The sequence below is a fragment of the Sander lucioperca genome, chromosome 17, assembly GCF_008315115.2.
Source record: "Sander lucioperca isolate FBNREF2018 chromosome 17, SLUC_FBN_1.2, whole genome shotgun sequence".
Classification (NCBI taxonomy): Eukaryota; Metazoa; Chordata; class Actinopteri; order Perciformes; family Percidae; genus Sander; species Sander lucioperca.
In genome coordinates this window covers 20,236,015-20,251,352 of record NC_050189.1, presented here as the reverse complement: position 1 = coordinate 20,251,352, position 15,338 = coordinate 20,236,015, and the positions used below count along the sequence as shown (strand labels likewise).

The 15,338-nt window shown below is 38.7% G+C and overlaps 2 protein-coding genes and 1 pseudogene across 5 annotated transcripts in view; 2 read left to right on the top strand and 1 right to left on the bottom strand.

The window, feature by feature from the left end:
* The window catches only part of LOC116034141 (hemicentin-1-like), a 1,482,957-nt gene that overhangs the window by 932,074 nt on the left and 535,545 nt on the right, over window positions 1–15,338 (top strand). The window contains exons 20-23 of the mRNA XM_035993823.1: window positions 4,417–4,469; window positions 13,669–13,897; window positions 13,948–13,954; window positions 15,010–15,076. Of these exons, the coding sequence (XP_035849716.1) occupies window positions 4,417–4,469; window positions 13,669–13,897; window positions 13,948–13,954; window positions 15,010–15,076 (356 nt within the window). The remainder of the gene's footprint in view (window positions 1–4,416; window positions 4,470–13,668; window positions 13,898–13,947; window positions 13,955–15,009; window positions 15,077–15,338) is intronic.
* LOC116034899 (gastrula zinc finger protein XlCGF49.1-like) overlaps window positions 1–15,338 on the top strand; it is a 390,500-nt gene that overhangs the window by 173,735 nt on the left and 201,427 nt on the right. The gene's annotated exons all lie outside the window — the stretch shown is intronic.
* LOC116034906 overlaps window positions 1–15,338 on the bottom strand; it is a 399,592-nt pseudogene that overhangs the window by 197,380 nt on the left and 186,874 nt on the right.

Below are 15,338 nucleotides of genomic sequence, written 5' to 3'. Positions count from 1 at the left end.
TCAGCTGTTATTGTGAAAAGATTGATGGACAATCTTAGTAATGTTTATTCATGTCATTCTGGTAAAATAGCTGCAGTTTCCTCACATAATTACGTTGTATTGATGCGAGCTAACGTTAGCTAGTGGAGCAGTTAGCCTCTAAAGGGGAGATATTCATCACAACACCGCGGCCAGCAGACTCGGAGGCCTGGGGCGATACGGTCTGTTCCCCCGACGTTACTGCCGTTAGCACCGTTATCACCCGGTGCTGGAGTTAGTGCTGGCTGGGTTCGGGTGGATGTTGTAGACCTAACCTTAAAACGGCTAGCGTTCCCTACCGAGCATTAGCATGAGCTAACGCTCACGTACTTGTCAACGCAGCACGTTTGGACAATTCCTAGGTTAATAACACGTGTTATACGTTCTCTGGGACATGTTGTCATGCTAACCGAATGTGTCTCTAGCTTTAAACAAGCTACCGCATACCGGTGGTTATGTAGCTGCTAACGAGGGTAAATCGCTATTTTATACCACTAACAAGGCTCAAATATCACCACACTACAACGGTAACATAATGAGGGTCCATGCATGTAAACAGAAGCATCGACAACTTTGTAAGTGTACAGACAGTTTATTAAAGAGCGATTATAAAGACAGTAGCGTTCATGTTTACATTTAATTAATTAAAATTTGAATTGTATTGTTGACTTTGTACATCAGCAAGCCTGCAGTACTATGTGATATAGAGCTACCCAGCATAACATGATATATTACAAGATAAAAACAAGGACTGGTTATCAACTCGTGATGTCATGAATTTATATGAATGACATCTTTTGTTTAACTACTTCAATCACAGTAGTATATTGAGCACTGACCGCCTGGTGTAAACATTCATATGAAAGTCAGAAACTAATCACACAAACTAAAGGGCAGATTGCAGAAATATAAAAACAAATATGTGGCTTTACCACACTTAGAAGTATTTAGATCATTTAATTATTATTTACTGTAATAACATATGTAAACATGTGGATTGCACTTTTTAAACAAACACTGTCTTTGAACTTTACTAGACAGTTAAATAAGTAAAAATATAGTATATACGGTATATGAAATGGTGTATTTTTTACAGCGCACACAGAGGAGCTGCCTCCATCCCTCCCCTCATGAAGTTGCGTGCCGTGTGCATGACAGCGTCAACGTTACACTCAGATACAGAGAGGCTATCGTTACGTTAGCAGTAGCATGCTGCTGCTGGTCTTGTCGTGGGATTAACTGGACTAATAAAACCATTGAAACAACGCGGCCACGCTGCTGTGAAAGCTCCCCGAACGTCATTTATCAGTCTGGTTGTTACCCCTCCTCTCAGAGTCTGGTTGTTACCCCTCCTCTCAGAGTCTGGTTGTTACCCCTCCCTGTGGCAGTCTCCTCCACTCCATATCTTTATAACGGAGCTAGCTAACTGGAGCTAACTGCTAATCAGAGCTAATCGTTTCTAACCGAGCCTTCAGTTCTGTGTGCCTGTATCCATTAACTGCATGTATGGACTCGAACCAGAATAAAACCCTTCATTTTATTAAAATGGCTGTAAAAGTTTTAAACTACAACTCAGAGTTGTTTGAATGACAGAAATCAGCTCCAGGTACGGCGTAGCGTTAGCGTGCTAGTTGTTGCTTTCTCTGCGGAGTGCAGACTGATTTGCTCTAGTGAGTCATGTGACCAAATCGCAGCCTTTGCGATTAGGAAATCGCGTTTTAACATATCGCGATATAATTGCAGATGCAATTAATCGTTCAGCCCTAGTTGGGAGTTTCGTTGAAGTTGGATGTAGTCCAGTTTTTGTCTAATGAGCGGACACTTGCAAGCAGGATTGATGGAACAGGTGGCCGGCTAGCGTTAGCTTTCCACCTAGCTAGGTTATACTCCAGCCCCCGTTCGCGTTTCACTGCTGAGGATGTCCCCCCATGATCGGCTGCTGCCCGCTCCGGCCACCGCTGCTGCCCGCTGGTCAAACTAACCTGTACGGCGGGCCACAGCAACCTCTTATTTCCGAACATTCATCTCTCCCCCGCCCCCCGAGGGCCGGTGGTCTAGCATCACGTTAACTGTACTACTATGCTTAGCTCCGTAGCTGGTAGCTCGAGCTTGATGTGCTTCGGTGATATTTTAATTTGGTTTTACACAATGTGCATATGGCTTTCAACTTGTCTACGAGCCGTCTGGGAGTTTCTGAAAATAAAAGCTCCATTCAGAGTTATTGCTGCTGTGTTTCTCCATCATGCTGCAGCAGGAAGTGTTAGGAGGAAGTGGCAGCTTGATGAGAAGTAACGGTGCTGCCTGTTAGGACCACGCCAAGCCCAGTGAAGTGTAAAATAAATGAATAAATGGTGGCATGCGATTAAAAAAAATTAATCGCATTATGATTAGCGCGTTAATGCTGACAGCACTAGTTTTTTCTATGGACAATGCGTCCATGTTCAGAACCTGTACACAGAATCCTCTGTTAATAACCAAAACATAATTTAGATTTTAGATTTATTGTCAACTAAAGTACAATCATTGATAACAAGATTTGGTAAAGTTGGTAAGGGTCTTGTCCTTGCATATAACAATGTGTTATGAATTAACTGTAATAATGGTACAGGTATTGCTTTACAGATCTTGTTGTATTCTCTATATGTACAGTTGAAATTATATTTGTCTAAAAAGGCTTTATATTCCAAAAAGTTACCATTATCATCTATAATATCATTCACAAAAACAATGCCCTTACCATACCTGAACAATGATTTCCTATTGATTATAATGACCCTACTGTTCCATAAGGTGGTTCCATGTGGAGAAAAGTTCTGGGTGAATATCATTTTCCAATATTGGAGAACTTGTTTGTGGAAGTTTTGATAACTTAACAGGAATTTTGGTCACCTCAAAATCACATTGCAGAAGAAAATCAAGCCCTCCTACTTTCTTAAATAGATGTCTAGGTATGTGAAACCACATAGAATCTGGTTGTGATGGATAGGTTTTCAACCAGTTGATCTTAAAGCAAGCAATGCAACGCTACCAAGCCCCGGCCGAGCGCCCTAACGTGTAGTTACATATTTTGAGAGGTGACTTCAGGCTGCAGCGTAGTCTCGGTATCTCCACGTACCTCCGTACGGAGTCACGGAGTAGATTTAACTCAGAAACATAAAATGGTCTTTAGGGGTGAGAGACAGTGACTATGAAAGAGATGAGATCTGATATTAAACAACATTTCCTGAAGGATTAGACCTGAACTATTGATGAGTCATGTCAACACGTATCTCAGTGAGGAGCTTCTTCATGAGTTGACCTCGTGGTAATAAAGTCCTGTGATATCTCTGATAATTAACATCCCTTCTGCAGTGTTACACCTGATGGAGGGCTTTAGAAGTACCATGACTTTTATTGATTACTATTGTTTATTATTGTGTCAGACAGAGAGAGAATCACTTCAAATCATCTCAACATTTAGAGAATATTTTACTCCTGTAAAAGTACTGTAAGAAAAGTTACCTTAAACTTAAAGTACTTCTTACTTTCAATAAACTTTCCTCAAGTAACAACAAAATGACTCGATAATTGACACTAGAAAAATGTTCTTAGATAAAAGTAAAACATAGTCATTATAATTTTTAAATCAGACATCCAAAACAGAATTCTTACGAGGAAGAACTTCATTTCAGATACAGTTTAGTTGTTTGGTGTTTTTAGCCCCCAGCGTCGCCTCCCAGGCAGCGCAGCAATGGTTATGTTAGGGTTAAGGTTAAGGTTAAGGTTAGCTGCCTGGAAGGAGCCGTTGGAGGCCAAAAACACCATCCATTGTTGCTAGTCATAATTATAATTTCAGATATCCAAAATGTTATTTTAAATATCTGATATACATTTTGACAAATGTAAAATTAGAAAACTTAAATTAGAATTATGACTATAAGATATAATTTATTAATCCCACACTGGGGAAATTCCTACAGCAGCTCAAAACACATCAGAATAACACAAATACACATTAAATAGACTTTTTTTTTTTTTTTTTTGGAGATCTGAAATTGAAAACCATGAATAACAAATGTGACGTCATTTGTCCGAGGAAGAATGACGAGCAGGACACCTGGAGTCTGTTGTTCTGTTTTAGAGACGCTGAGGAAGAGATCAGATCAGATCAGCTGTTCTAATCTAAGGAGATATTAAGACCTGAACTATTGATTAGAAGTTGATCAGCTTCATGTGTCTCAACAACAGCTGTTGACCTCGTGGTAATAAAGTCTCCTGTGATATCTCTGCAGTTGAGACAGATCAGTGAACGTCTCCATCAGGTGAGACTCTACAGAGACCTTCTGCAGGGACACACCTGTAGACAACTGTTGAAACAACATGACTTTTTATTATTAACAGTAGTTTTTTGTTTTTCAGACCTGATTGTGGTAACAGTTCACCCTGGAGATGATGTCACTCTACCATGTCAGGCTGCTGATTCCTCCATCAGAGCTGCAGAATGGAGCAGAGCTGACCTGGAGCCAGATACTGTCCTCTATTACAGTGATGGACACCTGCACCAGCATCCATCCTTTAAGGACAGGGTGGAGCTGGTGGACAGAGATCTGAAGGACGGAGACGTGTCTTTAATTCTGAAGAATGTGAGCAGCATCGACAACGGGACATACGAGTGTCGAGTTGCATCAGGTGGTTCAAGACGTAAAAAAAGAGCCTACATCGACTCTGAGCCAATCAGAATCATCCATCTGCAGGTTACAGATCCAGCAGGTGAGGTAGTCTCTCTCAGAGAGTTTTCCTGAGTATCAGGTTGTAGCTGCAGTTTCTAACATCAGAGAGGATGAAGACTGCTCCACTATCACACATTTACTGACTCATATGTTTATTATCTTCAGGTTCTGAGGATAGAAACTCCTCTCCTGGAGGCCGATACCTTGGACTGGCTGCAGCTGTTCTGGTTGTTGTAGCTGCTGCAGTGGTTGGTGTCCTGATGTATAAAAGACAAAAGGACAGGAGATCAGGACAACCTGCTGCTGATGCTGATGATAAAGTGGTTGGTGTCCTGATGTATAAAAGACGTAAGAACAAGAGATCAGGACAACCTGCTGATGATGAAGAATCAGCTGATAAGTTCATCAACAAATCCCAGAGCTCTTAACACCTGACTGTTTTTTCATGTGCTGTATTATATACAACATGATTATCATTACTGCTGTGGGTGTGAGGTCATGTGCAGATCTGCTATTTGGTCTGTTTCCCCCCCCATTGTGGTGGAGGAGGGGTCTGTGTATCTGAGTCTGGGATCTGTATCATCTGGAGGTCTGAGATCCTCTAGGGTCTCCATGATGAGATGGTCCCAGTGGTGGAGGAGGGGTCTTGGATCACTGGGATCCAAATACCAAATTTCAGGATGACCAAATCCTGTTGACATGGATCCTGTTAAATGGAGCCAACAGTGTAGCCTGCTGGCTCAGAAGAGAACTACAGGTAAAGAACTACAGGTAAAGAACTACAGGTAAAGAACTACAGGTAGGACACTAATAGTTATTGTTTGTTTTAATTTTAAGAAACAGAAAGATTTTACATTCCTTATTTTGTTATGTTTTTGTTTACCATATCTCATTAGATGTGACATGCTTCATATATGCTTCACATATGTTTTCTATCATCAGTAAACATTGATTTTATGATCATTCACTTAAAAAAAAAAACACTCTGATTTTATTTAGTTTGAAAAATCCCATCTGAATCCTTCTGATGGGATCAGGATAATCCTGTTTCTTTGGATCAAAGAGATCCCAAACCCAGTTCAAAGTTTTGAAAAACTGGGCTCAGAATATCTCCTCTTCATGTCAGTGACGATACTTTGGCAGCAGGTGGTGCAGTTAGCTAAAGGGATGCATTCTGTTGAGATTGTTGTTGGGTCAGCATCTGCTGTCAATGGGGGGGCCGAGACTGAGAGCTACATGGAAAAGTATCAAACAAGCCACTTTGAAATGTTGCTGTTTTCATGAATACTAAAGTTGGATGAAGTGAATGTAACAATAATATCCTCAACGCTGAGCTGTATCCCTGGAGAGCTAGGAATGATTTCTGAGCTGATTTAAAACCAACTAACCTTGAATGGTTTACACTGAGGAGTTGATTAAAATGTGAATATTGTTGTTGTAATTATGAAATCATCTAATATCTCAGGGGGACATAGAGGACCAGTCTGTCTCTGAATAAGACCTTCAACTGGATTATTATCTATGAAATAGATTAACATGATGTTTCTAAAGGAAATGTTATGAAATGTGAACTATACCAAAGTGATGATCTTTGAAATCAGTTGATAATTATTTAATATGAATGAATGGATGAAATAATAATGATCAGAGATGATGGAAGTTAATAATCAGCATTAACCTTAATGTGCCTTAAACTGTTTTTTATATAAATACTTTATATATAAATACTTTATATTTGGATTCTCAAGTTGTTACTTTAATATATTCATTGTTGTGTGTTTTTTATTCTTTAAACATAAATAAAGCCGCTCCAAATATCAACCTGATATAGTGTGTGTGTGTTGTATGAATATCTGAATATGTTAAATGTGTAGAGGAGGAGCAGAGACTGGGGGAAGGATGTGATCCTGAGAGACTAAGATCTGAATCTGATGGAGGTCTCTGGTGTCAGCTGAAGACACCTTTGTCCAACATGTCCAGGATTTCACAACCACTCTCACACTAGTTTGATGATTGTCTCTCTGGTTCTCATTGTCTGTTTTAATGTCAACACAAGTTTTAATGTTTGACATGGATGTTAATCTGTGATTAATATTTATTAGAACAAATACCAACATATATACTGTATACATATACATTTAATATACACAACATTTTAATCATGCAATACATACTGTTAATGTAGATATTTTATGTTGACAGTAGACTGGCTTTGCACACACACACACACACACACACACACACACAGAGTCAGCTGACTCAGTCGGCAGCCAATAGGATTCCAGCATTCTACAGCAGGACACACCTCCAGTCAGGTTGTGACTGAGAATGAAAGACAGCCCAGAGAGAGATGGTGTAGCTCAGAAATGCTGCTGATGGACTTAGAGAAGTTGGATCAGAAGATGTTTAAAGTTATGTTACGTCATGTTGTTGAATGTCCATGTTCTTATCATCAGTGTTATTGTTGAGTTTGAGTGTTTGTTTTATGTTCAGTTATTAGAGGACAGGTCTCCGTGTGAAGTGTGAAATGTAGCAGTAAAGATAGTATGTTAATATGTTAATATGCTGTATATATGTATGTTTTATTGTTGTTTATCTGCCAGCTGCACATGTTCAGTGTAGACAGAAACAACATGGAGGTGAACAGTTATCAGGAACACTCTGAGTCCAGCAGAGGGCCCCGTAGACCGGGTATAGTATGTAGTGATGTTCAGTTCCAGCCACTCACACATTCACCAGCTCACAGAGAAAAGATCCCACTACAGTACAGTAGTAGAAACAGATCAAGAGAGGGAGAGGACAGAGAAGGAGAGAAAGATGACAGGTTACTCTCTCTCAGCTCTCATGGCTCCATTAATGCTCCTGATGATCCTAACGTCTGGAGCAGCTTCTGGTAAATATCAGCTTTCACTGTGACAACACTCATGTAGACTTTACTTTATTTTATTCATGTATTATTTTAATTAGTCTTATAGAAAGATGTCGTCTTGTTAAGAGAAAATGTAAATGTGTTGATGGATTTATATTTACAATACATTTCAGTTTCTTCTGATAATGAGACTGGATTTATGAAAGTGTGAATAATGTTTAACTAACAGTTACGGGTTTACATGGAATAGTTCAATGGTAGGATTTGATGTATAAATATTATGTCACATATTTTAATGTATTATACAGTATTGGTTTTGTGATAAATAAGTGTTGTATTCAACTTTTTCAGCTAAAAGCGTGATCTTATGTTTGACTAACTGCATGAAAAATGTTTGTTACAAAAAGTGAAGGAGAGGGACAGAGAGAGACAGAAGAAGAGAAGGAGCAGCAGGGAGGGCGTGGACTATTTCAGTTTCAACATGTAACCCTTGTGTTGTCCTTCAGGACCGTCCACTTTATTTTATTTTAGTTTTGTATTGGTCTGGTGTTGAGCTTCAGGGTCAATTATTATATTAAAATGATATTCTCACTAGTCAGATATCTATAACTTTGATTGTTGTAGTTAAAACTTCAACATGTTGAATATCTGAAATACGTTTTGACTGGTAGTACTAATGTCATTTAAATAACTACAGTTAGAAAGACGACTTGAACCAACGCAGTCGCAGAAATCTATCTGATCTCTGAGATTAGATTAGAAGATATTTCCCATTTATTTTGGAAATATTCCTACACAGAAACATTCTGATCAGACGTCCTTCAATTTATCCAAACCTATTAACGGACTTCTCTTTAGTGACTGAATGGTGTTGGACTCTTCTAACTGTAGGTGATGCTATGAACTGGACCTATATATAGTTGTGTGTATGTGTACTTGTATGTGTTGTTTGTAACTGCAAATGCTTTCAATAAATTAATTGAGAATAAAAATAAAAACCCAGGCGGACCCAGTGCATGCTGGGAAACGCCGGCCTCTCAGCTGATCTAACAGCTGATTGGTTCAGAATCAACTCAACATGATGAGGTACTATATCAACTTTTTATTGATTTTGATTTGGAGGGATTTTAACTGTTATTTGTCTGATTTAAAGGCTGATTCTGTACAGAACTCATGTTGTGAGGCTGATAGTTATGATTAGAAGTCAGAGAGACTAAATCTGATCAGATTACAGATCATCTACAGTCTGTTGTTAATTAAAATCAGCAACAGATCACATGTATTGTTATCCAGACCACACATATACATATATATATATATATATATATATATATATATATATATATATATATATATATATATATATATATATATATATATGGTCTGGATAACATTTTATTTAATCGGAATCGGACCTAATAGTGTGTGACTGTGAGTGTTTCTGTCAAAAGTAGTCATCCAAATAATTACTTGAGTAAGAGTAAAAAAGTGCTTGGTAAAAAAACTACTCAAGTACTGAGTAACTGTTGAGTAACGTCTGATTTATTTTTTAACACAAGCATTCAATCAGACATTCAAAAATACAAAATAATCATCTTTAGGCAAAGTATTGTTCATCCAATCAATAAAATGAATTCAAATTAATTAATTACATATAGGCTACATACTTAAATTAAAATAATCCAGGTAAATTCAAATACTTAAAAATGAAATCAATAAAATGCAGATGCAGGAAGACCTGTGTTGACTTTGAGTGACAGCTTCTTGATGTGAGGAAAGGTGTGGAGTCGGTCCATATACCTGCAGGGGACAGGAGTATCACTGGGATAGGAGAACTTGGCTTTCTGTGGTTCTCTAGTAACTCTGTGTACTTAGACAGTTTGTTGGGGTGAACCCTCTGTGGATATAAACAAATCTGTGAGGCTACAGGGAGATCAAGACATTAAAAGAGACTTATCATATATATATATATATATATATATATATATATATATCCATCCAAATTGTGTGAGGGCCTGTTTTGCGGTAGTTAACGTTGTTAACCTGTATCCCCATCAGAGACTAACTATAGTTGTGAATTGAATAAAACTCTTGCCTGCTGATAAAATAGTTTTGGACATTCATCTTGAATTAACCCACACACACATTATTACATTATTAGACCTACAGTCCTTTAGGTTTAGATTCTCCTTCAGATTCAGCTCCTCCTGTGACCAGAGCTGTAACCTGAGCTGTTAGTCCCGCCCTCAGACTACAGGGAGAGCCTAGTGCAGCGCTGTAACCCTCCCTAGAGCTGTGTCAGGGAAGTTAAATACGCAGACTCAAGAAGACCTCACAGCAGATCACAGCCACCTCTGCTTCCTAGTCCTACCGTCGATGAAAATATCTAAAATATATATTAGTATATTATACTGTCAGAGAGAACAGTGTGGGGATACAGAGACCACAGCAGGTCACCTCTCTGTCAGATCTCATGGCTCCATTTCTGCTCCTGTTGATCCTTCTGTCTGAAGCAGCTTCTGGTAAATTGTTACGGGCAGCTCTCTCTCTGTCCTGTCTGGGATGTCCTTTCCCTGTGTGTCTGTCTGTGTTTGTGTTTTGTCTGTGTTTGTTTCTGTGTGGAGTGCTGGAGGCGTGGTCCGAGATGTAGGTCAAGGGGCGTGGCCGCATCAACTCTGCTCAGCCGATCTTCATCATCATCATCCACAATCACCAGCAATATTTAACCCGGGCTGATCTTCCTGTCGGCGCCAGTTCGTTAACTACAACCCATGTGGTAACTTGGCTCTAAGCCCTGTAGTATTCTAGTTTTGCCTTTGATTCCCTGCTGAAACTTACCCTGTGTCTCTCTCTAGTTTTCGCTCAGCCCTGTTGCAATCTCCACGGCGTCTGCATGCTCCCAGTCTCACCTGCCAGCCTCCGTCTTCACTTCAGGAACCCACCAGTGATCTCGCCTCAGCCGGTCTCCTCTCGTGTCCTGAAACTGCCTGGACCCCTCCACGTCGGCTCGCCTCCACCTTGGACCAGTCAGGAGCTTCCCGGTGTTACACCGAAATCTGTGACCCATCGAGATCGGTGTCCCCCTACCTCAACCTGAACCAAACCCCTGTCCCTAACCTTAACCACGGGAGGGGGCGCTACGCTTTTAACAGGAGGGACACAGATCACGACGGGTCACAGATTTAATGAACAGAAAACCACCTAAATGAATTTCAAAGAATATGTGTTTGACTTCCTTTAATTGTTTAATGCTATAGCCTGACAATCCCCTACACCCAGTCTCAACTCTTCAAAAGTCTAAAGTGTAGCAGCTTACTGATTGGTCTTTTTAAAAGTCCAAGTAATAACAGTTTGTTGGTGGAAACATCCCTTGTACCATTTATGGACAGCTGGGGTTAAGATATGTTCTTTTGTTAACTTTTAATTTTAAACCAACAACTTTACTTGAGCTCTTAAATGAAGCCATTGTGTAGCGATACAGGTGCATTTCATAAAATTATAGTATCGTGGAAAAGTTTATTTCTGTGACTTTATTCAAAAAGTGAAACTTTGATATATTCTAGATTCATCACAGAAAGTTTATCATTTCAGGTTTCTTTTTTTTAAATCCTGATGATTGATTCTTCTCACGTCCACATTTCTGTATTATACATTCTTTGTTATAATATTCTAATATTTTGAGGTACGGATTTTTCATTTCCATGAGCTGTACGCCGTAATCATCAAGACTAAAACAAAAAAGGCCTTTTATGTGTAATGAATTTAGAATATATGAAAGTTTCACTTTTTGAAAAAAATAAAAAATAAACTTTTCCACTATATTATAATTTTATGAGATGCACCAGAGTCATTTTAGGTAGCAAGTTTTGAACCTGCATCTGTTCACAACTCCATCCTTGATTAGGAGAGTGAGAGCAGATGGGAATAAGCACAGACTAACATTTATTTTAGTAACATTTTAAAATATGTGCTTAAAATGATTAAAGTGGATGGAAACCCAGCTTTTCACAGGCCAGGAAGTCCATCCACAATGTCATGAAGGTGGCTGAAAACATAATCAGGTATGTTCTTTGTGGAGAAGTTCTACCAGACCAGGTTTCAAGGTGCATCATGTAGGAACACACCTGCTGTTCTGCCTCCAGTGGTCCAATCGTCTGTGCTGCTGCATCCAAACCAAGACCTGCAGAATGAAAGCTGACACACAAGTTGTGCATTTGCTGAACAGTCAGTTGCACACACCAATATAGGCTACTCCCAGTTGAAAGCCTATAATTTCACTATTTACTTTATTATCATTAGGCCACTTACTTGTACTCTTAGCTACATCTCCTTGTACCTAATAATGTAGGAAGTAGGCCTAAGCATGTTGGTGAACTTGTTACATCAATACATTGTTGGTACGGATGTATACACTTTAAGTCTTTAAAGCCTGTTAAAAAGGAATTTCTAGTGGGTGAGTGCCCCCTAGTGGATATATTGCATTATGTTTGGATTGTGGCTCTTCAAATCAACTGGATGGTTCTATCGGTTCTATTATGTTAATAAAAGTAGGGGGAAACACAGACGTTATTTACTTAATATGTAGCTACAATGCAGCGATATCAATCAAAACTAGCTCATTCATTTTCCGAGATGAAAGTCCGTGGTTTTAATTATTGGACGTTGGTGCACTTATTTTACCAAGAGCGAGTTAGGACAATATCAGTGGCCTTTAGTTAATTATATCTGCAGCAAACCTTCCACAAATGATAACCTATTAAATGAAAACACAATACAGGTTATTTGTCTGCAATTTTAGTTTACCGATTGCCAAACTATTAGAAAAATAGACTGTACAAAAAAAAAAAACCTCTCCCAAATCCACCGAGCTTTGTTCATATTTGTGCTGGGTTGTGGGATTTGTACCACGCCCATCCCTACACTACGAATCATTACAATGACCACAAGTTTAGTGCCGGCTGATTGGACCGCGGAGATCCGAGGGTCGGCTGGCTTGACCGCAGTTGTTTTGGGTAAAACCGAAACACACTCCCTTTTCTCTTCAGTAGATGCTTTCATTTTCTCTGTAAGGGATGTAACGGAGGATCTCCTCTCTCAGCTCTCATGGCTCCATTTCTCTTCCTGTTGTTATTTCTCTCTGGAGCAGCTTCTGGTAAATATCAGATTTTATTATGAAAAGATATCTTAATAAAAATATATAAAAATATCTTCTAACACATTTCTCAAGAGCAGTTATTGATACAAAATAATAACAGCTGATATTGTACTTGTATGTGTTCTGTGTAGTTGCTGAACTCCAGTAAGTAGTCTGGAAATCTGTTTAATTCTCTCTAAACATCAGATGAAGAGATTCTTCTCTCTAATACAGATGATGATGAACTGAGCCTCAGCACGCTAACGTTAGCTAACGTTGACTGGCCTCCAAAATAATTCCAAGAGCCAGCCTTGAATCCTTTTCTGTTTAATTCTGTGCTAAAAAGGAAGAAGTTTCCTAACGTTATCACCTTTAGAGAACGTTCCCCTAACCTTTAAAAAACTTGGTCATGGACTTTTAATTACTATTGTTTATTATTGTTTTTCAGACCTGATTGAGGTAACAGTTGATCCTGGAGATGATGTCATTCTACCATGTCAGGCTGATGGTTCCTCCATCAGAGCTGTAGAGTGGATTAGAGCTGACCTGAAATTTCAGATATCCAGAATGTTATTAGAAATATCTGATATACATTTCACTAGTACAAATGTAAAATTAGATAACTAGAATTAGAATTATGACTAGACAATAAGAAAGACTTTATTAATCCCACACTGGGGAAAATCTACAGCAGCTCAAAAGAAATGTAAATGTAAACACATCAGAATAACACAAATACACATTAAATAGACATGAGAGAAACATATACAGAAAGTATTACAAGTTATATTAGTTATAATAATAATAATAATAATAATAATATAATAATAATAACTTTTGAAGTACCATGACCTTTCATTATTATTGTTTATTATTGTTTTTCAGGCCTGATTGTGATAACAGTTGATCCTGGAGATGATGTCATTCTGCCATGTCAGGCTGCTGATTCCTCCATCAGTGTTGTAGAGTGGACCAGACCTGATCTGGAGCCAGATACCGTCCTCTATTACAGTGATGGACACTTGAATACAACCAACCAGCATCCATCCTTTGAGGACAGGGTGGAGCTGGTGGACAGAGATCTGAAGGACGGAGACGTGTCTTTAATTCTGAAGAATGTGAGCAGCATCGACACTGGGACATACGAGTGTCGAGTTAGAACTGATGGTTCTGACCCAATCAGAACCATCAGAACCATCAGAACCGTCCGTCTGCAGGTTCCAGGTGAGTAATTCTCTCTCAGAGAGTATTTCTGAGTACCAGGTTGTAGCTGCAGCTCCTCTAGAGTCTCCATGATGAGTTGGTCCCAGAGAGTCAGACAGAGAGAGAATCACTTCAGATCATCTCAACATTTAGAGAATATTTTACTCCTGGAAAAGTACTGTAAGAAAAGTTACCTTAAACTTAAAGTACTTCTTACTTTCAATACACTTTCATCAAGTAACAACAAAATGACTCGATAATTAACACTTGAAAAATGTGTTTAGATAAAGTAAAAAATAAGTTATTATAATGTTTAGATCGATGATCATTTCAGATATCTAAAACATCATTCTTCCTCTCCAGAAACATTATTTTAGAAATCTGAAAACAGAATTATTACGAAGAAGAACTTCAACTTCAGATACAGTTTAGTTGTTGGTAGTCATCATTTTAATTTCAGATATCCAGAATGTTATTAGAAATATCTGATATACATTTCACTAGTACAAATGTAAAATTAGATAACTACAATTAGAATTATGACTAGAAGATAAGAAAGACTTTATTAATCCCACACTGGGGAAAATCTACAGCAGCTCAAAAGAAATGTAAATGTAAACACATCAGAATAACACAAATACACATTAAATAGACATGAGAGAAACATATACAGAAAGTATTACAAGTTATATTAGTTATAATAATAATAATAATAATAATAATAATAATATAATAACTTTTGAAGTACCATGACTTTTCATTATTATTGTTTATTATTGTTTTTCAGGCCTGATTGAGGTAACAGTTGATCCTGGAGATGATGTCATTCTACCATGTCAGGCTGCTGGTTCCTCCATCAGAGCTGTAGAGTGGACCAGACCTGATCTGGAGCCAGAATATGTCCTCTTATACAGAGATGGACACTTGGATCCAACCTACCAGCATCCATCCTTTGAGGACAGGGTGGAGCTGGTGGACAGAGATCTGAAGGACGGAGACGTGTCTTTAACTCTGAAGAATGTGAGCAGACACGATGCTGGAACATACGAGTGTCGAGTTGCATCAGCTGATTTTAGACGTAAAAAGAGAGCCATCATCAACTCTGAGCCAATCAGAATCATCCGTCTGCAGGTTACAGGTGAGGTAGTCTCTCTCAGAGAGTTTTTCTGAGTATCAGGTTGTAGCTGCAGTTTCTAACATCAGAGAGGATGAAGACTGCTCCACTATCACACATTTACTGACTCATATGTTTATTATCTTCAGGTTCTGAGGATAGAAACTCCTCTCCTGTAGACCTATACCTTGGACTGGCTGCAGGTGGACCGGTTGTTGTAGCTGCTGCATTGGTTGGTGTCCTGATGTGTAAAAGACGTCAGAACATGAGATCAGGACAACCTGCTGCTGA